We start from the raw sequence: 25,967 nt of genomic DNA on the forward strand, positions 1-25,967 counted from the left end.
AAATCATATAATCATATCAATTGATGCAGAAAAAGCATTTGAAAAAATCCAACACTCTTTCTTGATATAAAAACTCTTAGCAAAGTGGGAATAGAGGGATAATACATCAACATAATAAAAGCCTTATATGAGAAACCTACAGCCAACATCATACTCAATGGGCAAAAACTAAACTCATTTCCCCTAAGAATGGGAACAAGACAGGGATGCCCACTATCACCACTCCTGTTCGATATAGTACTGGAAATGCTAGTCATAGCGATCAGATAAGAAGAAATAAATGGCATCCAAATTGGAAAAGAAGAAATAAAACTCTTTTTCACAGATGACATTATACTAGACATAGAAAACACCAGACTCCATAAAAAACTACTAGATCTAATAAATTAATTTGGCAATGTAGCAGGATACAAAATTAGCACCCAGAAATATATGGTCTTTTTATATACCAACAATAAACTCACAGAAACAAACAAACAACAACAACAAAACACCCCAATTTCATTTACCATTGCACCAAAAAAATTAAGATACCTAGTAATAAACTTAACAAAAAATGTAAAAGACCTGTACTCAGAAAACTTCAGGACATTGAAAAAAGAGTGTAGAAGACATAAATAAATGGAAGAACATACCATGTTCAAGGATGGGTAGAATGAACATCATTGAAATGTCCATACTACCCAAAGAAATCTACAGATTCAATCAATCCCCATTAAGATACCAATGGCACCTTTCAAAGATCTAGAACAAATTCTCCAAAAATTCATCTGGATTAAAAAAAGATCTTGAATAGCCACAGCAATCCTGAGAAGAACAACAAAGTCGGAGGGATCACCATACCAGATATCAAGCCACATTTCTAAAAACTGCCTGTTACTGGCACAAGAAAAGACAGATAAACCAATGGAAAAGAATAGAGGACCCAGAAATTGACCCAAGCCATTATGCTCAATTAATATTTGACAAAGGAGGCAAGAGCATAAAAGGCAGTCAAAACAGTTTCTTTAATAAGTAGTGCTGGAAAATTTGAACAGATACATGCAAAAAAAAAAAAAAGAAACTAGATCACCAACTTATACCATACACAAAAACAAACTAAAAATGGATAAATGACTTGAACATAAAATAGAAAACCATAAAAATCCTACAAGACTACATAGGCAGCAAAATAGCTGACACATGTTGTATAATAGCAATATCTTTACACACACAGCTGCTAAGGCAATAGAGACTAAGGAGAAAACGTACAAATGGGATTAAATCAAAATCAAAAGCTTCTTCTGCACAGCAAAAGAAACCATTAACAAAACAACAAGAAAACCCACTGCATGGGAGAACCTATTTGCCAATGATATTTCCGATAAGTGCTTAATCTCCAAAATTTACAGATAACTCATGCAATTTAACATAAGGAAGATAAATAATCCAATCAAAACATGGGCAAAGGATGTAAATAGACACTTTTTGAAAGAGGACATAGAGAAGGCTGAGAGACATAACATGCTCAAAGTCACTAATCATCTGAGTGTATGCAAATCAAAACAACAGAGATACCATCTCACACCTGTCATAATGGCTATAATCAAATCAACAAACTATAAGTCCTGGCAAGCATGTGGAGAAAAAGGAACCCTCCTGCACTGCTACTGGGAGTGCAGATTGGTGCAGCCACTGTGGAAGACAGCATAGAGTTCCTCAAAAAGTTAAAAATGGAACTCCCATTTGGCCCAATAATCCCACTCCTAGGACTATATTCCAAGAAACCAGAAACACCAATCAGAAAGGATATATACACCCCTATGTTCATAGCAGCACAATTTACAATAGGTAAGATTTGGAAACAGCCTAAGTGCCCATCAGCAGATGAGTGGATTAAAAAACTTTGGTACAGTTACAAAATGGAATACTATGTTGCTGTAAAAGGAAGAAACTTTTAATATTTGCAACTACATGGATGGAATTGGAGAACATTATGCTAAGTGAAATAAGCCAATCAGAGAAATATAAATATCACATGATCTCACTCATATGTGCGATATAATGATCAACATAATTTGATTAACAAGAATAGATCAATCTAGAGACAAATGGTAGGGGAGGAGGGGAATTAGAGAGCAACCAAAGAATGTGTATGCATGCATATTACCATAACCAATGGACATAGACATTGGGATGGTGGGGGGTTGCTCAGGGTGGGAATGGCTGGGATGGGAGGTCAACTGGGGAAAAAGGAGACATATGTAAAACTTTAGACAATAACTCCCCCCCCTCCCCCCCACACACACACACACAAATTAGTGACAAAGAAAGAAATCCTCAAAGCAGCTAAGGAAAAGAAGGAAGTGACCTATAAAGGAAAATCCATCAGGATCTCAGGATCTTATCTGACTTCTCATCAGAAACTCTACAACACAGAATAGAGTGGAACCAATATTCAAGCATCTGAAAGAGAAATTACCTGCCACAAATAATATATCCAGCAAAATTATCCTTTAAACGTGAAAGAGAAATAAGGATGTTCCAAGACATACAGAAGCTGAGGTATTTTGTTACCATAAAACCTCCACTGCAGGAAATACTCAAGGAATTTATTCTACCTGAAACAAAGAACATAAAGTCACAACACTACAAGTAAGATAAAAAAACTTACAGCATAATTAGGGATAATTTGTGACAACAAAAACATACAAAGGGGAAGGTAGAAAGGACTGAACTGGCAAAGGAAGATGAAGATCAGATGCACTCAAATGGAAAAACAAAAACAAAAACAAAAAACAACTATAATATATAAGCAACTTCATTTTTTATAAACCTAATGTCAACCACACAACAAAAATCCTCCAAATAGGACATATAGCTTAAAAACAAGAAAAGATGAGTGAAATACTTCCAAACAAAAACAAAAGATAGAAGCATAAAGAAAAAGAACCAATGGAGGCACAGAGCTACCAGAAAACAAAAGATAAAATAGCTATAGGAAATCCTCATACAAAAATAATTACCCTAAATATTAATGGTCTGAATTTACCAGAAAAGTAGCACAGAGTAACAGAGTGGATCAAAACCCAAACCCAACCATATGCTTCCCTCAAGAGACACATCTAAGCAGCAAAGACAAAGGTAGATTCAAAGTAAAGGGTGGAAAATGATTCTCCAAGCAAATAACATCCACAAAAAAGTAGATGTACCTATATTTATATCTGACAAAACAGATTTCAAGATAACAAGAGAAAAAGATGTACACTTTATAATGACAAAGGGAACACTACATCAAGAAAACATTAACACTGAGGGGGCAGAAGATGTCAGCGGGCAGGGCGGAGATGAGGGAGAGGGTGTGAGTGAATGAGGAGGTGAAAGGAAAGTGTGTGGATGTGCGTGGTTTGTGTGTGAGTGAGGGACAGTTAAATCCAACAGGAGTAGCAAGGGCTGGCAGACCAGGCTCTCCTGGACTGGGAGCACCTACCACCGCTGCATGCACTAGGGCAGTGTTTTTCAACCTTTTTTGGGCAAAGGCACACTTGTTTCATGAAAAAAATCATGAGGCACACCACCATTAGAAAATGTTAAAAAATTTAACTCTGTGCCTATATTGACTATATATAAAGTAATTCTCTTGAATAGGAATCAAATAAACACAAACAAAGTATTTTATAATTACTTTATTATGAAATATTAAGTAAACAAAATAGTGAAAAATTATAAAATTCTTGTCTTGTCTGCACCTACGGCACACCAGGCAACATCTCGCGGCGGAACAGCGGTTGAAAAACGCTGCACTAGGGCACACCATGTTGAAGGGGAGAACAGCCACTTCTAGAAATTTATCACCACCACCACCCAGACCGACCTTGGACACTGCCTGTGACCCTGCAGCCACTCCAGCCAAAAACCTTGCTGCCACTCCAGCCAAAGTCATGCTGCATCACAGAACTTTAAATCCTAGGACCTTTACCTCCAAAGGTGCATGCTCCAGCAGCAGTAAGTGCGACTTTCCCTCCTCCCCAGCGGCTTATCTCCTGATGCCCACAGTCACGCTTTTAAAGGATACAGGCCTCCTGAGCCCACCACCCCACAGGCCACTTTTGGGTGCCACCGCTAGGCATGCTTCTATCCAAACAAAAGCTCACTGCTTCTGCAGTAGAAATTTTGAATTCCCCTTCCTGGCAATCAGCCCGGGGGTACCTCTGTGAGACACCACTGAGCATGTGCGAATTCAACCAAGGGCTCAGCAGCAAAAACTGAGTTTTCCCTCTTCATAGCTGCCTACTGCTGGACACCACAGTCGTGCGCTTTTCTGGGGCACAGGTCTAGAGAGCCCAAGGACGCAAAGGCGGCTCTTATGTGCCTCTGTGCACCCCTGCTGGCACGCTTTAATCCAAACAAGGGCACACTGCCCCTGCAGTAGAAATTCTGAATTAGCCCTTCCTGGATTCCTGCCCACAAACTTCTTGGTCACTCAGCTTCAGTGCCAGGGCCCCTTTGAGTGCATGAGTATGCTGCTATTGGGCTCACGCGAACCCAACCAAGGGCATACGGCCCCTCACAGTAGAAATTCTGAATTCCCTTTTTCCGGATACCTGCCCACAGACACCTGGGTCATGAGGCTTCATCACCAGGGCCCCTCTGAGTGTGTGAGTGCGCCACCCTGGCAAACGGACCCTGGATGCCTCTGTGAGCTGTGAACCACCACTGGGTGTGCGCAAACCCAACCGAGAGCACAAGGCCCCCGGCAGTAGAAATTCGGACTTCCCCCACCCTTGGCTACCTGCCCACAGACACCTCAGTTACGAGGCTTCAGCTCAAGGGCTTCTCTAAGTGCACCGCCCTGGCAGATGGCCATGGAGCACCTCTGGGCACACGTGAATTCAACCAAGGATTCAGGAGCAAAAACTGAGTCTTCCCACTTCACAGCTGCCGACCTCAGGATACCACAGTCATGCTTTTCCAGTGTGCAGGCCTCCTGAGCCTACCACCCCAAAGGTGGCTCTTGGGTACCTCTGTGAGCCCCCGCTGATCATGAGCTATTTCAACCAATGGTGCAAAGCTCCAAAAATTGGGACATCTCCCTACCTGGTGCTGATCTCTGGACACAGTAGTTGCGCTTACTGAGCCCACTGCCCATATAGGAGGCTCCTGGGTGCCTCCTTGAGCTCTGGCTGAGTGTGCTTATATCCAAACAAGGGCACAGGGCCCGACAGCAGAAATTTGAACTTCCCCCTTCCTTGTTGCATACCCATAGACATCAGACACTATGTTGCGTGGTTTCATCATGCAGGCACCCTGAGGACACTGTCCCAGCAGGCAACTCCCTGGTGTCTCTGTGAGCTGTCACTAGGCGTACTGGTATCCAACCAAGGGCTCAAGGCCCCGCTACAGAAACTTGGACTTCCTCAGCTGCCAATTTCCAGTCACTGCAATCGCACCGATCCAGTGCACAAACCCTCTGATCCCATTGCCCTGGCAGGTGACCCTTGGTTGTTTCCTCTGAGTCACTGCAATGCACACCAGCTGCTTGCTTCCAGTCCCTGTGGTAGTGCTGCCCCAGCACAAGGGTCCCCTAAGCCCATTGCCCCAGCAGATGGCTCTAGGGTGCCTCTATAAGAAGCCACTGGGTGCATGTATCCAACAAGGGCACATATTCCTTTGAAGAAGAAACTGGGACTTCTCCCTTCAAAGGGCCAGTGGCATATCACAATTGCTCTAATCCAGCATGTGGGCTGCACAAGCACACACCCATTGCAGATGGATCCTGGGCCCCTGTGTGTGCTGCCAATGAGTGTGTGCCCCTCCAACCAAGGACACATGGCTCCATCAAAAGGAGCCACGACATCCCTCTCCCGGCTATCTACCTCAATACAGCTTGATGAATTACTGAGGGCTTGCCTCCTCAGACAAGGTCACATTGTTTCAGCCACAGACACTAAGATTCCCACATCCCCAGCTGCTGGATCCTGAATTCTCCCGTGATTCAGAGAGGGAAATCACTTTTGCCGGTGTCCCAATGCTTCAACCACAGACTATGAGACACCCTCCACCCCGACTGTTAGGGGCCCTGGGCCCCTCATAGTGAGTTGCAGAGTGACGGTGATTCAGCAAGAGTCCCACCACATTGGCCAAAGCTACAGTACCTTGAGCATCAGGCCCAAAGACTCTTTCCTCTCAGGCAGTGGACTCTGGGAACCAACAGTGAGCACATAATAGTGAGACCTCATACAACCTTTTCAACAAGAGCTTATACAAAAATAGCACACAGAAAAATAGCATACACAAAAATAAACTCACAGAGCTGGAACCATAATCACATCCAAAACAGCTTGCATAACAAAGCTAGGGGTGAGTCACATTGCAAACCCAAGACAAGAATTCATCCAGGAATAAGAAACTAACATTCAAGATCTAACTACATCAAGAGAACACAAATAGCTCAAGTAGGGAGCTCTGCTAGACCACCAAGCCCAGGAAACTTGAGACAGCACTTGAAAGAACATGGGTAGCAAAGCAGTTGGTTCTAAGAAACAGAACAATTAAAATTTACAGCAAAAAATGGGGAGACAAAAAACAAAACAAAAACAAAAACAAAAAACCAACCCCCAAAGGAAAGAAAAAAAAGGAATCACCAGAAAGGGAATTAAATAAAATGGAGGGAAGCAACATGTCATAGAAAGAATTCAGAAAAAATGGTTATAAGGATGCTCAAATGGCTGGATGACAAATACACACAACTCAATGAGAATTATAAGAAGCTGAATGAGAATGTCAGCAACATAAAAACGAACCAAGAGGAAATAAATAATAACATAGCTGCAATAAATAACACAATGGAAGCCTTAAATAGTGGACTAGAAGAGGCTTAGGACCGCATCAGCGAATTAGAAGACAAGGTTGGAAAAAACACACAAACACAGCAACAACTGGAAAGAAAATTTAAAAAGCAAGAGGAGAGTCTGAGGGAGGTTTGGAAACAACATCCGAATAGGGGTACCAGAAGGAGAGAAAACTGAACAAGGAATAGAAAACCTGTTGAAGAAATAATGACAGAAAACTTTCCCAATATTGGCAAGAAAAAAAACATGCAAGTCAAAGAAGCAAATAGACCCAAACAAGATAAATCCAAAAAGGCCAACACCAAGACACATCATAATTAAATTGGCAAATATCAACAACAAAGTAAGAATCTTAAAAACTGCCAGAGAGAGAGAGACAGAAAGTTACCTACAAGGGATCTACCATTAGAATATCAATTGATTTCTCAAAAGAAACACAGTAGGCCAGAAGGGAATGGAATGAAATATACAAAGTGGTTCTGAATCTAAGAATACTATACCCATCAAGGTTATTATTCAAAATCGAAGGTGGAATCATGAGCTTCAGAGACAAAAAAGGCAATGCAAGAAATGCTAATGGGGCTGCTGTAAAAAGTAAAAAAGAAAAGCAAGAAGGAACACAAACATTAGAATAAAAATGATGACAAATAAGTACTTATCAATAGTAACATTAAACATAAATGGATTAAATGCTCTAATCAAAAGACACAGGGTAGCTGAATGGATAAGAAAACATGACCCACATGTTTGCAGTCTGCAAAAGACCCAAGTCAGAACAAAAGATTCACACAGACTGATAGTGAAGGAATGGGGGAAAATTTTTCAGGGAAATATAAACGAGAAAAAAGTTGGGGTTGCAATACTCATATCTGACAAAATAGACCTCGAAGTAATGGCCATAACAAGTGATAATGAAGGTCACTTCATAATACTAAAGGGAGAAATTCACCAAGAGGATATAACTCTGGTAAACACATATGCACCCAATACACAAGCACCCAAATACATAAAACAACTTCAACGAAGAAATTGATAGAAATACAATCATAGCTGGGGACATAAATACCCCATTGACACCACTGGAAAAATCCTCTAAATAAAAAATCAACAAAGAAACAGCAACCCTAAATGACTCACTAGATCAGATGGAATTAACATCTTCAGAACATTTCACCTCAAAGCTATAGAATATACATTCTTTTCAAGTACACATGGGTAATTTTTAAAAAGAGAACACATATTAGGACACAAACAAAGTCTCTTGGGAATCAAGAAGTTAGAAATCATATCAAGCATCTTCTCAAATCACAATGACATAAAACTAGAAATCAACTATAATAAAAACAACGAAAAAAATTTCAAACACCTGGAGGCTAAATAGCATGGTACTAAACAATGATTGGGTTACCAAAGAGATCAAAGAAGAAATAAAAAATATCATGAAAACACAATAATCCAAAATCTTTGGGACACAATGAAAGCAGTCCTGAGAGGGAAGTTCTTAGCCCTATAAGCCTACCTCAAAAAACAAGAAACAATGGTAATAAATTATCTAACAGTACAACTTAAAGAATTAGAAAGAGAGCAACGGGAACAGCAGACTGGAAGAACACAAGAATCAAGTCAAAGATTTGGAATACAAAGAGGCAAAGGACACTCATCTGGAGAAGCAAGAAGAAAAGAGAATCCAGAAAGTTGAAGATAGTGTAAGTAAGGAGCCTCTGGGACAACTTCAAGCGTACCAACATCAGAATTATGGGGGCGCCAGAAGAAGAGAGAGAGCAAGATACTGAAAACCTATTTGAAGAAACAATGTCAGGAAACTTCCCCCCACCTGGTGAAAGAAATAGATTTACAAATACAGAAAGTGCGCAGAACCCCAAACAAGAGGAATCCAAAGAGAACCACACCAAGATACATCATAATTAAAATGCCAAGGGCAAAAGACAAAGAGAATCTTTCAAGCAGCAAGAGGAAAGCAGTTGGTTACCTATAAGGGAGCACCCATATGACTATCAGCTGATTTCTCAACAGAAACTATGTAGGCCAGAAGGGAGTGGCAAGAAATATTCAAAGTGATGAATAGCAAAAATCTACAACCAAGATAACTATACCCGGCAAAGTCATCATTCAGAATTGAAGGTCAGATAAAGAGCTTCACAGATAAGAAAAAGCTAAAGGAGTTCATCACCACCAAACCAGTATTATATGAAATGCTGAAAGGTATTCTTTAAGAAGAGAAAGAAGAAGAAAAAAGATAAAAATCATGAACAACAAATACATATCTATCAACAAGTGAACCCCAAAATCAAGTGAATAAAAAAATCTGATGAACAGAATAAACTGGTGAATATAATAGAATCCGGGACATAGAAAGGAGTGGACTGATAATTTTCAGGGGGGAAAGAATATAAAGGGTGCAAGAAGATACTGGACAAAAATTGTACACCTATAGATGAGAACAGTGCGGGGGAGGTAAGAGCAGAGGGTGGAGTGGGAACTGGGTGGAGGGGAACTATGGCGGGGGGGGGGGAGGAGAAACTTATTGTAATAATCTGAACAATAAAGATTTATTAAATTAAAAAAAAAAGAAAGCTATACCATTAGAAAAAGGGAAGGATTCTAAGTAACTGGTTGTTTTAAAAAGCCAGATGAAAAAACAATAAACAAAAATTTTTTAAAAATCAATAAAGAAATATTGGCCTTAAATGAAACACTAGACCAAATGGTCATAATTGACCTTTACAGAACATTTCATCACAGAACACCAGATATACATTCTTAGCATAAACTCCCCAGGTCCATCCATGCTGTTGTAAATGGTAAAAGAATTCTTTCTTTTTTACAGCTGTGTAGTATTTGATGTTAAGTGACATAAGCCATTCATAGATATATAAGTATCACATAATCTCACTATATGTGAAATCAAATGAACAAAATAAATGATGAACAAAATAGATCCAGGGACATAGAAACATGAAATAGATTGTTGAAACTCAGAAGAAAGGCAGGAGAGTGTCGGTGGGTGGAGGAAAGAGATAAATTAAAGAATTAGTATGCATTTATGCCTAACCAATGGACAGAGACAATAGGGTGTGAAGGCCTGGGGTGGGGAATCGGGGCAGGCTGGAAGAAGTCAATAGGGGAAAAAAGGGGACATATATAATACTGTGAACAATAAATATTTTTTAAAAGATCACACATTCTTCTCCAGGGCACCTGGAACATTATAAAAAATAGATCAAAACTAGGATCAACAAATTCAAAAATGTTGAAATTAATCCAAGCAAATTTTCTGACTATGATACCTTGAAATTAGAAATCAACTGTAAAAAGAGGTAAAGAAACCCACAAATGCTTGGAGATTAAACAACATACTACTAAAAAATGACTGGGTTAAAAAGAAATAAAAGAAGAGATCAAAAGATATACAGATACAAATAAGAATAGTAAGACAACATATCAAAACCTCTGGGATGCAGTGAAAGCAGTAATAAGAGGAAAGTTTATATCATGGCAGAGGCTAAGACCAACAAGCAGTTAACATATAAATGCAAGAAGTCTGTTGAAGGCTGATGGACTTTGATATTCAACAAGGGCTGAAAATCAGCATAATATTGCCTATTGCTGGCTGAATGGCTGGAGGCAAATCCTCTAACCTGATAATCCTTTTATTTATTTATTTTTTAAAAATATATTTTATTGATTTTTTACAGAGAGGAAGAGAGAGGGATAGAGTTAGAAACATCAATGAGAGAAACATGGATCAGCTGCCTCTTGCACACCCCCTACTGGGGATGTGCCTGCAACCAAGGTACATGCCCTTGACTGGAATTGAACTTGGGACCTTTCAGTCCACAGACCAATGCTCTAACCACTGAGCAAAAACCGTTTTCGGCTGATAATCCCTTTATTGTTTACTAAACCTTACCATTGATATGCCTGTTTGGTTTGCTAAAGGGCAAATATGTATTCTAGTAAATAAAAAGCTGGTGGGTCTGGAGATTCAGAGAGCCGCTCTGCTAGAGGGTAAGTTCTCCTCCTGGCTCGCCATGCCTTCTAAATTTAAATTTCCTGTCTAGTGTATCTGTTTATGTGCAGCCCCTTCTCCAGATCTTGAACCCTAGCTGCAAATAAGTTCAGTGGTCACATCTGGCACCCAAACACAGGGACTTGGAGAAGATTCACGGGAGTGATAAAATTCACCAAAAAGGTGGGAAGTGCACCAAAAAAGGTGGGGAAAATCACTGTGTACAAAGCTGTGCCATATTTTGGGGAAGTCTTGAGCATACATGGGCAGGGATATCTTCTATTTCTAGCCACTCAATAATGGGGAAGAATTTGAGTAAAAGGCAAAAATATCATTGTAAATTTTAGCTTGTAGGCTCAAGGATAAAGAAATTAAAATGTCAAAAGGTACACTCTTAGATCAGGCTCAAGGAAAATGAGTGTCCTTATATTCTTTAGGTCGGCTCTTGTTCAAAATGCATTATGCCTAATTCATACTGGGGATCAAAAGTATGTAATACCTAAGGCCCCTCAGATCCTCCTTCTCTAGTGTGAAAAGGCTCAAGAGCTAGAGAAAATAAGGCTATCAGTCCTTATACAAAAGGACTCTTTAATGTTTTATCTGAAAATTACCATATGATGCCTTGGGACAAGCAGATTTTAGCTAAAATAACTTTAGAGGCCACTCAATACTATGTAGAGCAGAACAGGAAAAGATCCATGAAAAAAACTCTGATTTATTAAATCTTGCCTTTATGTTATGGGTGCTTGCCTGTTGATTGTTGTTTTATCTGTCTTTGTTGTTTATTATTAGTCTATTAAGCATTCCTTTAATTTAATTTAATTTAATTTAATTTAATAAGAAAAGAAACCTAAGTGGCCAGGCCATTTACTGAATATCCCCAGAGCAAACAGGATGTGGGGATGGGGAGACATGTGGCCAAAGGTACATGTCTTAGGAGACAAAGGGAGGTAGAGATAACTAAAAAAGACGCCAACCCACTAATTACTAGTCTTTTGATGATCCTGTAAAATGGATGTCCACTCCCAAGAGTACTATTGAAAGTCTAATTTCGCCATCTTTTTATTTCCCAGTCTGTCATTTGAAATTTGGATAGATGAGACATTTTCACAATTTAAGGGATGTATCTGGTATTTCTGTGTCCATTAAGAGAAAAAGGCTAGCTTAAGAAATGGCGCATTCTGCCCAGTTTTAGGTGGCCTCTTGACTGAGCCCCATCTCTTTACAGATAATATAGAATAAACTCAAGACTGTTTTTCTTTAAAAGATGGCAAAATGACACAAGGAAAATATACAGGCCGGGTTTGGGCAACAAGATTAGTTTTTACATAATAATGGGCAGTTATTGAATAATAATGTACTGCATTCCAAGGTTAACAATAAAGTCACTCAAAGTCAGTAAGTTATCTCTGTTTCAGAATTTGCCAAAGTAAATGCCATAGAGGTGATAATTGGCTTTAAAATCTCAAAATTGTTAAAACATAAATAGAAGTAACTAAAATGAAGGATCTGTAGTAGAGCTTTTCAGTGATAATTATAGGTATACTAGAGGTCCAGCGCACAAAATTCATGCATGGGAAGTGTGTCCTTCTGCCCAGCCTATACCCTTTCCAATCTGGGACCCTCGAAGGATGTCTGTCTATTAGGATAGGGCCTAAACGGGCATTCGGACATCCCTCTCAAAATGCAGGATTGCTGGCTCCCAACTGTTCGCCTGCCTGCCTTCCTGATTGCCCCTAATTGCTTCTGCCTGCCAGACTGATTACCTCATAACCACTCCCATGCCAGCCTGATTGATGCCTATCTGTTTGCCTGCGAGCCTGTTTGCCCCTAACTGTCCTTCTCTGCAGGTCTGGTCTCCCCTAACTGCCCTCCCTTGCAGGCTTGATCACTCCCAACTGCACTTCCCTACAGGCCTGATGGTCGCCCTCAACTGCCCTCCCTTGGAGGCCTGGTCCCTCCCAACTGCCCTACCTTGCTGGCCATCTTGTGGCAGCCATCTTGTGTCCACATGGGGGCAGCCATCTTGTGTGTTGGAGTGATGGTGAATTTACATATTACTACTTTATTAGCAAGGATAGAGGCCTGGTTCACAGGTGGGGGACAGCTGGTTTGCCCTGAAAGATGTCCCAAATCAGGGTGGGGATTTCTTTAGGGCGTGGAGCGGCTTGGGCAAGGTGACTCAGTTTGGATATTAAATGTTGTGCTATGACTTTTCTCCTTATGCAGAGTATCTGTTTGATTCCTGGCTTGCTGCCAGCCTGTGCATGGTCCATCCTTATGAGTTCAGGATCTATGACAATGTGAATAAGTCAGATGTTTACAATAAAAACACATGAATATATGAATTCACTGATATTAATGTTAAACTTCAGGGGAAAAATAGTCCTTTGAATCTTTGGTGGTTAGAAATTAAAAACCTTAATTCATGTGCAATAAACAGTAAATAAAGTTATGCTGAATGACAAAAAAAAAAAAAAAAAAAAATAGGGGCCAGGAAATGTTCAAAGAACTGGGGAATCATTCCCAAATCAGGAAGGGAAGTCACAGGGTGTATATTATTGCTATGAATACAGTATTTCCTACTACTTACAACATATACAATGTAATGTATTAGATGCCTTCCTATCGCATGAAGTATGTATTCTCATAGAGTAATACTGGTACATATGTTAATTATAGCAGTATGTCATATCCCATCTATATTAATAAAAGGGTAATATGCTAATTAGACCATGAGACCTTCCAGATGTCCTTCCGGACAAAGCCATGGTGGCGGGGCCGAGGCAGAGGCGGTTAGGGGTGATCAGGCCAGGAGGGGAGGGTAGTTGGAGGTGATCAGGCTGGTGGGGAGGCAGTTGGGAGCAAGCAGACTGGCAGAGGGGACCAGGTTAGGGGTGATCAAGCAGGCAGGTAAGTGAGCTGTTAGGAGCCAGCAGTCCCGGGTTGAGAGGCCAATATAAACCTGATACTAAAACCTGGCAAAGACCACACACACACACACACACACACACACACACACACATACACACACACACAAATCCAGACCAGTATCCCTGATACAGATACAAAAATCCTAAACAAAATACTAGCAAATCAAATACAATAGTACATCAAAAAAATAATACAGAGCTTGAAGATGGCGACCGAACAGTCGGACTTGTTCTGACTCTGGTCCCAGAACAGATAAAAGTAACATCTGAGTCGCTCAGGGAGGGTTGATTGGCAGCTGAGGGGCAGCAGAGGTTTCAAGGAAGCTAGGCAGCGATCCACTGGACAGGATTTCCAGCCGGTGGCCAACACTGCCACAGCGGCGGCCGCGGCGGCTGCGGCGGCGGCAGAAGCAGCGGCGGCGGTGCTGTGAGAAAGGAGTGGCTTCTCTGAGGCCTGGAAAGCCCACTGCGGAGAGGTCCATCCAGTAGCTGAGACGCCCGAGTTGGCGCAGGCGCGTGGATTCAAAGGAGTTCTTCGGTCACCCACGGAAAGGTCAGAATTTGCGGGGAAAGCCTGAGAGATCACGGTCCCGCGGTGCCGGCAGCCACAGTAGCCGGGGAGTTCCGGCCCTGCCTCCATGCAGCGCCCGCAAAGCTGAGCCCTAAGAAGGCTGCAGCGACATCTAGTGCTGGGTTTGGCATAAGCTTCCCCAGAAGCGGGAATTTTTTTTTTTTTTTTTTTTTAAAAGCCAGGGGACACGGGACAGAGTGTTAAGAATCGCGGCTGTCCCGCCAAGGGCGGAACATCTGGACACCTCGGCGCCTGATCCCCTTCACCCCCTAGCTTCGGAATACTAGGGAAGATCAGCCTAGTTGGGCATATCCGGGGAATTTGTAGGGAGAAAGTGCCTCCCTGGAAACAAGGGATCGGAGCCAGAAGAGATAGTCTGGGAGTCAGCTGGCACCCTGCCAGCTAGAGCCATAGAGAAAGAAGGCCGGAGCAACCAAAAAGACTGGGAGGTCAAACCGGAAACACTGACACCTAAGAGCTGAATTACAAACTGCCCTTCTTTTTTTTTTTTTTTTTTTTCTTTTTTTTTTCTCTTTTTTTTTTTTTCCTTTCTTTTCTTTTGTCTTTTAATTAATCAAAAATAAATGGACACAAATATCTAAGATATAGTCTACTAAAAATTAAGGATTACCTTACGAAACTGAGGTGCAGTGGAAAGCTGGGAACTGCAAGACTGTCTGGTCCGAGAATCAGAAGTGCCAAATACATTAACTGAGGAAGTGAGTGACCAGTACTGGTCATTTTTATGCTAATTTTGCTATACTTTATTTTATTTTCATTTTTTACATCTTTTATTTAATTTTCATTTTTCATATCTTTTACTTAAGAAACAATTTTTTTTTCTTTTTTCCTTACTTGATTTTACCTTTTCAATTACTACATTTTTCAATCTCTATCACTATTACTACTGCTATTTTGCAATTTTTTTTAAAAAAAATTTTATTTATTTTTTTCTTTCTTTCTTTTCTTTTTTTTCTCTCTCTAGTACCATTTTATTTTTTCTTTATTTTACATTGGGAGTAACCTTCATTCTATTTTAATCTCTACTATAGCATCATTCAACCCTATCTCAACTCAACCTTTACACTATCACGCTCTTACTAAACTTTACCCTTTAGTCTACAGTTTATCCTATCCCTTTCCGGCTTTAGTTTTTCCTCTATTCTCTCTCTATACCCCCTGCTAAAGCTCTCACTATACTTATAGACCTAAGTTCCAACCCCTGATCCAAGTGTATAAATACCAATCTCTGCACTATATTAACTAGTTAAAAAAAAAAAAAAAATCCATTCTCCCCTCTATCCTTTTCGCATTGTATGTGTGAAGGTTGATTATTGTGAATTTTTATGCCTTTTAGTGAAATTGTTATGCTTATTCCTGTATTGTTATTGTTGCTTTGTATTTTTTTTTAAATCCTCTGTTTTTGTTTGTTTATTTTACTTCTGTATATCATAGCCTTACTTAATAATAGTGGATATTGTAGTTTGTATTAATCTCCAAGTATTGTTACTGGCATTGGCTGGGTCCAGAGGTTTTTCTATGGCAATTTTCTCCACATATATATAGTTTGTTTCCCATTTCTCTTTTAGTTTGCTTCTTCTCTCTCTTTCTCTCTCTCTCTCTCCCTCTTCTTTTTTTCCCTGTTTTCCAACTTCATTTTGTCATTACTTTTTTCTTCTTCTTTTTCTATCTCTTTATCCCTCCTTTTTTTTAATTTACTTAATTTTATTTTTTAATTTTAATTTCATTTTTTTTTAATTTTTCTTTATTTTATTTTTACCTTTATTCCTTCTCTCCTATCCCCTAAGTTGCCTTTCTCTAGTGGTCACCTTTATTAGAGGTTATTAATATTGTAAATACATTCCTGTTAAGTGCCGCTTGTGTTGTACCTGGTAGTGTTGTATTTTGTACCTCAAAATCAACGCAGGAGAAGGAATACCACATAACCAGACATCCTGAAAAGAGAGGCCATGGGGAGACAAAAACATAGTCCGCACTTGAAAGAAAAGCAGGCATCACCAGAAAAGGAAGTAAACGAGCCAGAGGTAAGCAGCCTGCCAGAGCAAGAATTCAGAGTAATGATCATAGCATGGCTAAAAAGAATGGAAGAGAAATTTGACAAAAGCCAAGAAGAAATGAGAAAGAACCATGAGGAAATGAAGGAGAGCCATGAGGAACTGAAGAAGAACCAAGAAGAAATGAAAAGTGACATCGCTACCATGAAGAACTCAATAGAAAGCATCAAGAGTAGACTAGATGAAGCAGAGGACCGCATCAGTGAGCTAGAAGATAAGATGGAAAAAAATACCCAAGTAGAGCAACTTCTAGAAAAAAAGATTAAAAAGCAGGAGGAGAGCCTACGGGAGCTTTGGGACAAAACAAAACAAAATAATATTCGAATAATAGGGGTTCCAGAAGGAAAGGAAACTGAGGTAGACATGGAAAAAGTATTTCAAGAAATAATGACAGAAAACTTTCCTGAAATAGAAAAGAAAAAACCCACACAAATCCAAGATGCCCGCAGAGTCCCAAGCAAAATGAATCCCAGAAGACAGACTCCAAGGCACATTATAATTAAATTGGCAAACAACAACGACAAAGTAAGAATCTTAAAAGCAGCCAGAGAGAGACAGAAAGTTACATACAAAGGAACCCCCATCAGACTAGCAACTGATTTCTCAACAGAAACTTATCAGGCCAGAAGGGAATGGGATGAAATATACAAAGTCATGCAAAGGAAGGGTCTGAATCCAAGAATACTGTACCCAGCAAGGCTATCAATCAAAATTGAAGGGGAAATCAGGAGCTTCACAGACAAAAAAAGACTGAAGGAATTTATCTCCACCAAACCAGCAATGCAAGAAATGCTAAAGGGTCTACTGTAAAAATAAAGAAATAAGAAGTGAAGAAGGAACACGGGTATAGAATAAAAATGGCGTCAAATGAGTACCTATCAATAATAACCTTAAATGTAAATGGATTAAATGCTCCAATCAAAAGACATAGGGTAACAGATTGGATAAGAAAACAAGACCCATACATCTGTTGTCTACAAGAAACCCACCTCAGAAAAAGAGATGCATACAGACTGAGGGTGAAGGGATGGAAAAAAGTTTTCCAGGCAAATGGAAATGAAAAAAAAGCTGGGGTAGAAATACTTATATCTGACAAATTAGATCTCAGAGTGAAGGACATAACAAGAGATAATGAAGGCCACTTCATAATACTAAAGGGAACAATCCAACAAGAAGAAATAACCCTGGTAAATATATATGCACCCAATACAGGAGCAACCAAATACATTAAAAAACTGCTAGAGGACATTAAGGGAGAGATTAATAGCAATACAATCATAGTAGGAGATTTTAATACCCCACTGTCACCCTTCGACAAATCATCTAAACAAAAAATCAGCAAAGAAATATCAATCCTAAATGACTCACTAGACCAGATGGAATTAATTGACATCTTCAGGACACTCCACCCCAAAGCCACAGAATATACATTCTTCTCAAATGCACATGGGACATTCTCAAAGATAGACCACATTTTGGGACATAGGCAAAGTCTCTTCAAATTCAAGAAGATAGAAATCATATCAAGTATCTTCTCAGACCATAATGGCATAAAACTGGAAATTAACTACAATAAAAATAATCCAAAGAAATCAAACACATGGAGACTAAACAGCTTGCTATTAAACAAGGACTGGGTTACCAGAGAAATCAAGGAAGAAATTAAAAACATCCTGGAAACAAATGACAATGAAAGCACAACAATCCAAAATCTTTGGGACACAGCAAAAGCAGTTTTGAGAGGGAAGTTCATATCCTTACAAGCCTATTGCAAAAAACTAGAAAAAATAGTAACAGATGATCTAACTCTACAACTCAAAGAGTTAGAAAAGGAGCAACAAGAAAAACCCAGTGTAAGCAGAAGGAAGGAAATAACAAAAATCAGAGCAGAGATAAACGACATAGAGACCAAAAAAACAATACATAAGATCAACAAAACCAAGAGCTGGTTCTTTGAAAGAATAAACAAGATAGATGGACCTCTAGCCAGGCTAACCAAGAAACAAAGAGAGAGGACCCAAATAAACAAAATCAGAAATGAAAGAGGTGAAATAACAACAGACCCCACCGAAATACAACGGATTGTTACAAAATACTACGAACAACTCTATTCCAACAAACTGAACAACCTGGAGGAAATGGACATATTCCTAGAAAAATACAAACTTCCAAAACTCAATCAGGAAGAATCTAAAAATCTCAATAGACCAGTGACTTGGGAAGAAATTGAAACAGTCATCAAAAAGCTTCCAGCAAACAAAAGCCCAGGGCCAGATGGCTTCACAGGAGAGTTTTACCAAACATTCAAGGAAGAACTAAAACCTCTCCTCCTCAGACTATTCCAAAAAATTCAAGAGGAAGGAACACTTCCAAACTCCTTCTATGAAGCCAGCATCACCCTAATACCAAAACCCGATAAAGACAACTCAATGAAAGAGAATTACAGGCCAATATCCCTCATGAACATAGATGCCAAAATCCTCCACAAAATTCTAGCAAATCGGCTCCAGCAGAGCATCACAAAGATCATACACCATGACCAAGTAGGATTTATACCAGGAATGCAAGGTTGGTACAATATCCGCAAATCAATAAACGTGATACATCACATAAACAAGTTGAAAGATAAAAATCATATAGTCATATCAATTGATGCAGAAAAAGCATTTGATAAAATCCAACACCCTTTCCTGATAAAAACTCTTAACAAGGTGGGAGTACAAGGATCATACCTCAACGTAATAAAAGCTATATATGATAAACCCACAGCAAACATCATACTCAATGGGCAAAAACTAAAACCATTCCCTCTAAGAACAGGAACAAGACAGGGATGCCCACTATCGCCACTCCTCTTTGACATAGTACTGGAAGTACTAGCCATTGCAATTAGACAAGAGGAGGAAATAAAAGGCATCCAAATTGGAAAAGAAGAAGTAAAGTTATCCTTATTTGCAGACGACATGATATTGTATATAAAAAACCCAAAAGACTCCATTAAAAAACTAATTGGCTTAATAAATGAATTTGGCAATGTAGCAGGATACAAAATTAACACCAAGAAATCTATGGCATTTCTATACACCAACAGTGAGTTTATAGAAACAGAGACTAAAAAAGCAATTCCATTTACGATCGCACCAAAAAAATTAAGATACCTAGGAATAAACTTAACTAAGGAAGTAAAGGACCTATTTGCGGAAAACTACACGACACTGAAAAAAGAAATAGAGGAAGATGTAAACAGATGGAAGAACATACCATGTTCATGGATTGGTAGAATCAACATCATCAAAATGTCCATACTTCCTAAAGCAATCTATAAGTTCAATGCACTCCCCATTAAAATACCAACGGCATATTTCACTGACCTAGAAAGAACTCTCCAAAAGTTCATTTGGAACAATAAAAGACCCCGAATAGCCACAGCAATCCTGAGAAAGAAGAGTAAAGTAGGAGGTATCTCAATACCAGACTTCAAACTGTATTACAAAGCCACTGTTCTCAAAACAGCCTGGTACTGGCACAAAAACAGACATATAGATCAATGGAATCAAATCGAGAACCCAGATATCAACCCAAATCACTATGCTCAATTAATATTTGACAAAGGAGGCACTAATATACAATGGAGTCAAGACAGTCTCTTCAATAAATGGTGTTGGGAAAATTGGACAGATACATGCAAAAGAATGAAACTAGATCACCAACTTACACCATACACAAAAATAAACTCAAAATGGATACAGGACTTAAACATCAGACGGGAAACCATAAAAATACTTGAAGCATCCACAGGCAACAAAATCTCAGACGTATGCCAAAAAAACTTCTTCACTGATACTACCCCTAGTGCAATGGAAGCTAAAGAGAAAATAAACAAATGGGACTACATCAAAATAAAAAGCTTTTTTACAGCAAAAGAAACCATCAACAAAACAACAAGAAAGCCCACTGTGTGGGAGAACATATTTGCAAATGTTACCACTGATAAAGGTTTAATCTCCAACATCTACAAACAGCTTATACAACTAAATAAAAGGAAGATGAATGATCCAATTAAAAAATGGGCAATGGACCTAAATAGAATATTTTCAAAAGAAGACAGAAGGAAGGCCAAAAAGCACATGAAAACATGCTCAAAGTCACTAATTATCCGAGAGATGCAAATCAAAACAACAATGCGGTACCATCTCACACCTGTCAGAATGGCCAACATCAACAAATCAACAAACGACAAGTGTTGGCGAGGTTGCGGAGAAAAAGGAACCCTCGCGCACTGCTGGTGGGAATGTAGACTGGTGCAACCACTGTGGAGAACAGTGTGGAGTTTCCTCAAAAAACTGAAAATGGAACTCCCATTTGACCCAGTAATCCCACTTCTAGGAATATATCCCAAGAAACTTGAAACACCAATCAGAAAGGATATATGCACCCCTATGTTCATAGCAGCACAATCTACAATAGCCAGAATTTGGAAACAGCCTAAGTGTCCGTCAGCAGATGATTGGATCCAAAAACTATGGTACATCTACACAATGGAATACTATGCTGCCATAAAAAAGAAGGATTTCTCATCATTTGCAGCATCCTGGATGGAATTGGAGAACATCATGCTGAGTGAAATAAGCCAATCAATGAAAGAGAAACACCACATGACCTCACTCATTTGTGGATAATAAAGAACATTATAAACTGGTGAACCATAAGATAGATATAGAGACAGTATATCAACAAGTAGACTGTCAAGTTACAGTGGGGACGGGAGGAAGATCTGGGGGAGATAATAGATCAACCGAAGGACTTGTATACATGCATATAAGTGCAACCAATGGACACAAAACTCTGGGGAGGGAGGGGATGTGTGGGAGGGAGGGAGGGGGTAAAAAAAAAATCAATAAAAGATATTAAAAAAAAATAAATTAAAAAAAATAAAAAAAAAAAAAAAAATGTGTTGTAAAAAAAAAAAAAAAAAAAAAAAAAAAGACTTCTAGAGAATCCAATGAGCCAAATAAACTGATGAACAAAAATAGACCCGGAGACATAGAAGCATGTACAGACTGTTTAACCTCAGAGGGAAGGTGGGCAGAAAGAGATCAACCAATGAACTTGTTGCACATATGCGTAACCCATGGACGTAGACAATGGGGTGCTGAGGGCTAGGGGGAGGGGTCGGGAGCTTGCTGGAAGAGCTTAATAAGGGGAGGGGGGACCTATGTAATACTTTCAACATTAAAGATTAAAAAAAAAAAAAATAAAAAAAAAAAAAATAAACATAAACAAGCAAAAAAAAAAAAAAAAAAAAAAAATAATACATCATGATCAAGTGGGATTCATTCCAGGGGCAAAAGAAGGGTTCAACATTTGCAAATCAATCAACATAATACACATTACCAAATAAGGGATAAAAATCATATAATTTCATCAATAGATGCAGAAAAAGCATTTAATAAGGTCCAACATTCATTTATGATGAAAACACTCAATAAAATAGGAATAGAAGCAGTATACAGATTTAATGTAACTCCCATCAAAATCCCAACGTCATTTTTAAAAGAAATAGAATGAATGAGAAATCATTAGATTTGTTTGTACTACAAAAGACCCCGAATAGCCAAAGCAATCCTGAGAAAAAAAGAAAGAAGCACGCTACCTGGCTTCAAATTATACTATAGACCTATAATAATCAATACAGCATGGTACTGGCAGAGAAACATACACAGATAAATGGAACAGAATAGAGAGCTACAAAACTACAAGTATATGGATAGATAATTTTCAACAACGGAACCAGAAATGTACACTGTGGTACAGATAACTTTATTTACTGTTTATTGCACATGATTTAAGGTTTTTAATTTCTTCAATAAATGGTCTAGGAAAACTGGAAAGCCACATGCAAACGAATAACAGTGTGTCCCCATGTACAAAAAGGAATTAAAAATGGGTCAAAGACAAAATATAAGACCCGAAACAATAAGTTACATAGAAGAAAATATAGATAGCAAACTTATGACCTGTCTTGTAGAGAATATTTTAAGAACTTGATTCCAAAGGCAAGGGAAGCAAAGTAAAAAATAAATGAATGGGACTATATAAAACTAGAAAGCTTATGAACAGCAAAAGAAATGAACAACAAAACAAGAGGCAGCCAACCTGACAGGAGATGATACTTGCAAACAGTAGCTCCAAAAAGGTTTAATTTCCAAAATATATAAAGAACTCATAAAAGTCAACACCAAATAATCCAATCAAAAAGTGGACAGAGGACCTAAAAATACACCTCTTCCAAGAAGACATACAAACAGCCAATAGATAAATGAAAAGATGTTCAACTTCACTGGCAATTAGGGAAATAAAAATTAAAACTTCAGTGAGATACCACCTGTTAGAGTGAGCATTATCAACAAGACAAACAATAACAAGTGTGGGAGAGGTTGTGGAAAAAAGGAACCCTCATTCACTGCTGGTGGGAATAGACTGGTGCAACCACTATGGAAAGCAGTCTGGTGATTCCTCAAAAAATTAAGAATATAGCTATCATATGACCCAACAATCCCACTCCTAGGTATATACCAAAAAAACTGTAAATCATGTATTTGCAAAGATATCTGCATCCCTATGTTCATTGCAGCATTATTCATGGTGGCCAAGACATGGAAACAACCAATGTGCCCTGAAATAGAGGACTGGATAAAGAAGTTGTGGTACATATACACTATGAAATACTACTCAGCCATAAAAAAAATGAAATAGCACCATTTGCAACAACATGGATGGACCTTGAGAACATATGCTAAGTAAAACAAGTCACTCAAAAAAAGCTAAGAACCATATGATTTCACTCACATGTAGGATCTAAAACTTATGAACACCAACAGCAGTGTGGTGGTTGCCAGAGGAAGGAAGTTGGGGGGAAAAGAGGATCTTAATATATGCTGACAGATTTGCCTCTGGGTGTTGGGTACACAACGCAATATAAGATCTTATAAAATAAAAATCCATACATGAAACCTCTATGTTCATTTTGACTAATATCACCCCAATTAATTTAATAAATAAATAAATAAATAAATAAATAAAAACAGAGGCCACAAAGGCACAAAGGCATCGAGTTACACAAGCCCCAGTCAATACAGCAGGATCTGTTTGGATTTTTCCAACTCTTCGATCAGGTGTTCTAAGTATACACACACTGATTTTTTTAAGTTAAGGTTTTAAAATGGGCTTCCCACATGGTTATCGTGATTAGCCTTTTCTATTAACTCAAAATTTGAAAAGGCCTGGGCCTTGTTTATAAATAATTGCCAAGCTAAAGTAATAGTTTCCATATCTTTTTTAATCTTGCTTTTTACCCTTTATGAAAAGTTATTTTTAAACAAGTTATAAATTATAAGTGCACAGGACAGAAAACAGGATAAATGACCATCCAAATAGTCATGATGTTGGTCATTTTATGTAAAAGCACAAAAAAAGAGGGACAGAGATGGACTTTTTAAGAAGAATAATGCCACATTTGTAATATTATACAAAATATCCAGAAGACATAGCAGGCAAAATAGATTTACAATTCTGAGAAACAAATGAAAAAGAGTACTTCTGAAAGTGACAAATTCTTTGATTTTTCAGTACCCATTAGAAAAATTTACAATTTTAATGTATTACTTTGGTAAACTTTCTCATTCAGATCTAAATTAGATGTTTTATATAACTATAAAAACTTCACATTATAGGGATAATCCTTTAAAGATATTTTAAATAAATTACAAAAATGAATATTTGGTCTCTTTAGTAATACATATATAGTTGATCAAATGGATAGTACATCTGACTTCATACTCTTTATATAAAGCTTATGAAAAGCACATACAAAAATATTTCCCCAACCAACTTGGGTATCTAATAAAGAAAATGTTGGATTTATTAATCGTATACATTTATTGCTACCATCATTTCTCTAGAGCACATGTGTCAAACACAAGGCCCGCGGGCCAAATCCAGCCCGCCAGGCCTTGCAATGTGGCCCGCACCGCGCTGTCATCACTGCACTCCGCTGTCAGTTTATGACATTGTCAGTTTATGACTGTTCAGTAAACCATTCGGCCCGCGATTTAGGCTGGATTTTAGATTTTGGCCCCTTCTCTGATTGAGTTCGACACCCCTACTAGAGATATGAGATATTTTTGTCTTTTTACTCATTTTTGTTATGTCACATAACTTAATGATGAAAAATCACTTTGAATTCTCTCATAATTATGCTTTCAAGATCCTAACACATCAAGAACATCTTTAGATATCTACATAGAATTATTTACATGACAGGATTGTTAATAGTGTCTAAAAGGTAAAACAGGAATTACAGAATGTTCCATATTAAAAGCCCATATTCTATTTGAAGTCTGCACCCTAAATTACCATATTCTTTTCCTTCCACTGATACCTAGGGTTAGGCTTCATACCATGATTCAACTTAAGCTGATGGAAAAAAAGCCAAAGACCAGGAATGGACAGGATACCTTACCTGTATGATGTCTGGTCACAGCACTCTCATATAGAGGGATGCCTTCACCCACATTGTTAAATGCTTTCAAGGTAATCACATAATGAGAGCTGGGATCTGAAGGAAAGAAACAAGTTAAAACACTTAAAAAATTCTCACTACAGATTTTTAAAAGTTCACGGGTGACTGTACATGATCTTAATTGCAGAGGAAACCAGGAGGGAAGATTTAAGAAATTTTTATGTGAGACTACTAATATTTTGGGGTGTGAGATAGATCTATAAACAGTACTATAGTCCCCATAGGAGGCACGTTTTAAGACCTCCAATGGATGTCTGAAAGTAGTATCAAACCTTATATATTCTATGTTTTTCCCTATGCATACATACTTATGATAAAATTTAATTTATAACCAAAACCGGTTTGGCTCAGTGGATAGAGCATCGGCCTGTGACTAAAAGGTCCCAGGTTTGATTCCGGTCAAGGGCATATACCTTGGTTGCAAGCACATCTCCTGTGGGGGCTGTGTAGGAGGCAGCTGGTTGATGTTTCTCTCTCATCGATGTTTCTAACTCTCTATTCCTCTCCCTTCCTCTCTATAGAAAATCAATAAAATATATTTTAAAAAATTAATTTATAAATTAGGCACTATAAGAGATTAACAATAACAATAAAATAGAATTGTAACAATGTACTGTAATAAATGTTATGTAAATGTGATACCTCTCTGTCTCTGATAAAAATCTGATAACTAAGTTGGCTAAGTGACTAACAAGCAGGTAGCATACTCAGTATGGTTACATCCCGGGGAGAGACAGAATGGGATGGCTTGAGATTTCATCACACTAGTAAAAATGATGTGCAATTTAAAACTGATAATAAATTGTTTATTTCTGGAATTCTTCATTTAGTATTCTTAGGCATTAGTTGTCTGTGGATAAAACCACAGAAACTGAAACAGTGGATAAGGGGAAACTTATCCACGTTGCATGGTAGAAAAACTGTCTGGAGTTATTATCAGAAGTGAG

At 38.5% G+C, this 25,967-nt stretch overlaps 1 protein-coding gene across 13 annotated transcripts in view; it reads right to left on the bottom strand.

Moving 5' to 3' along the window:
- NEO1 (neogenin 1) overlaps positions 1-25,967 on the bottom strand; it is a 373,996-nt gene that overhangs the window by 67,510 nt on the left and 280,519 nt on the right. For all 13 annotated transcript variants that reach the window (XM_084905496.1, XM_084905495.1, XM_084905494.1 and 10 more), the window contains exon 16: positions 24,961-25,056. In XM_084905496.1, coding sequence (XP_084761622.1) covers positions 24,961-25,056 — 96 coding nt within the window. The remainder of the gene's footprint in view (positions 1-24,960; positions 25,057-25,967) is intronic.

Source organism: Pipistrellus hanaki (assembly GCF_964339955.1).
Source record: "Pipistrellus hanaki genome assembly, chromosome: 1".
Taxonomy (NCBI): Eukaryota; Metazoa; Chordata; class Mammalia; order Chiroptera; family Vespertilionidae; genus Pipistrellus; species Pipistrellus hanaki.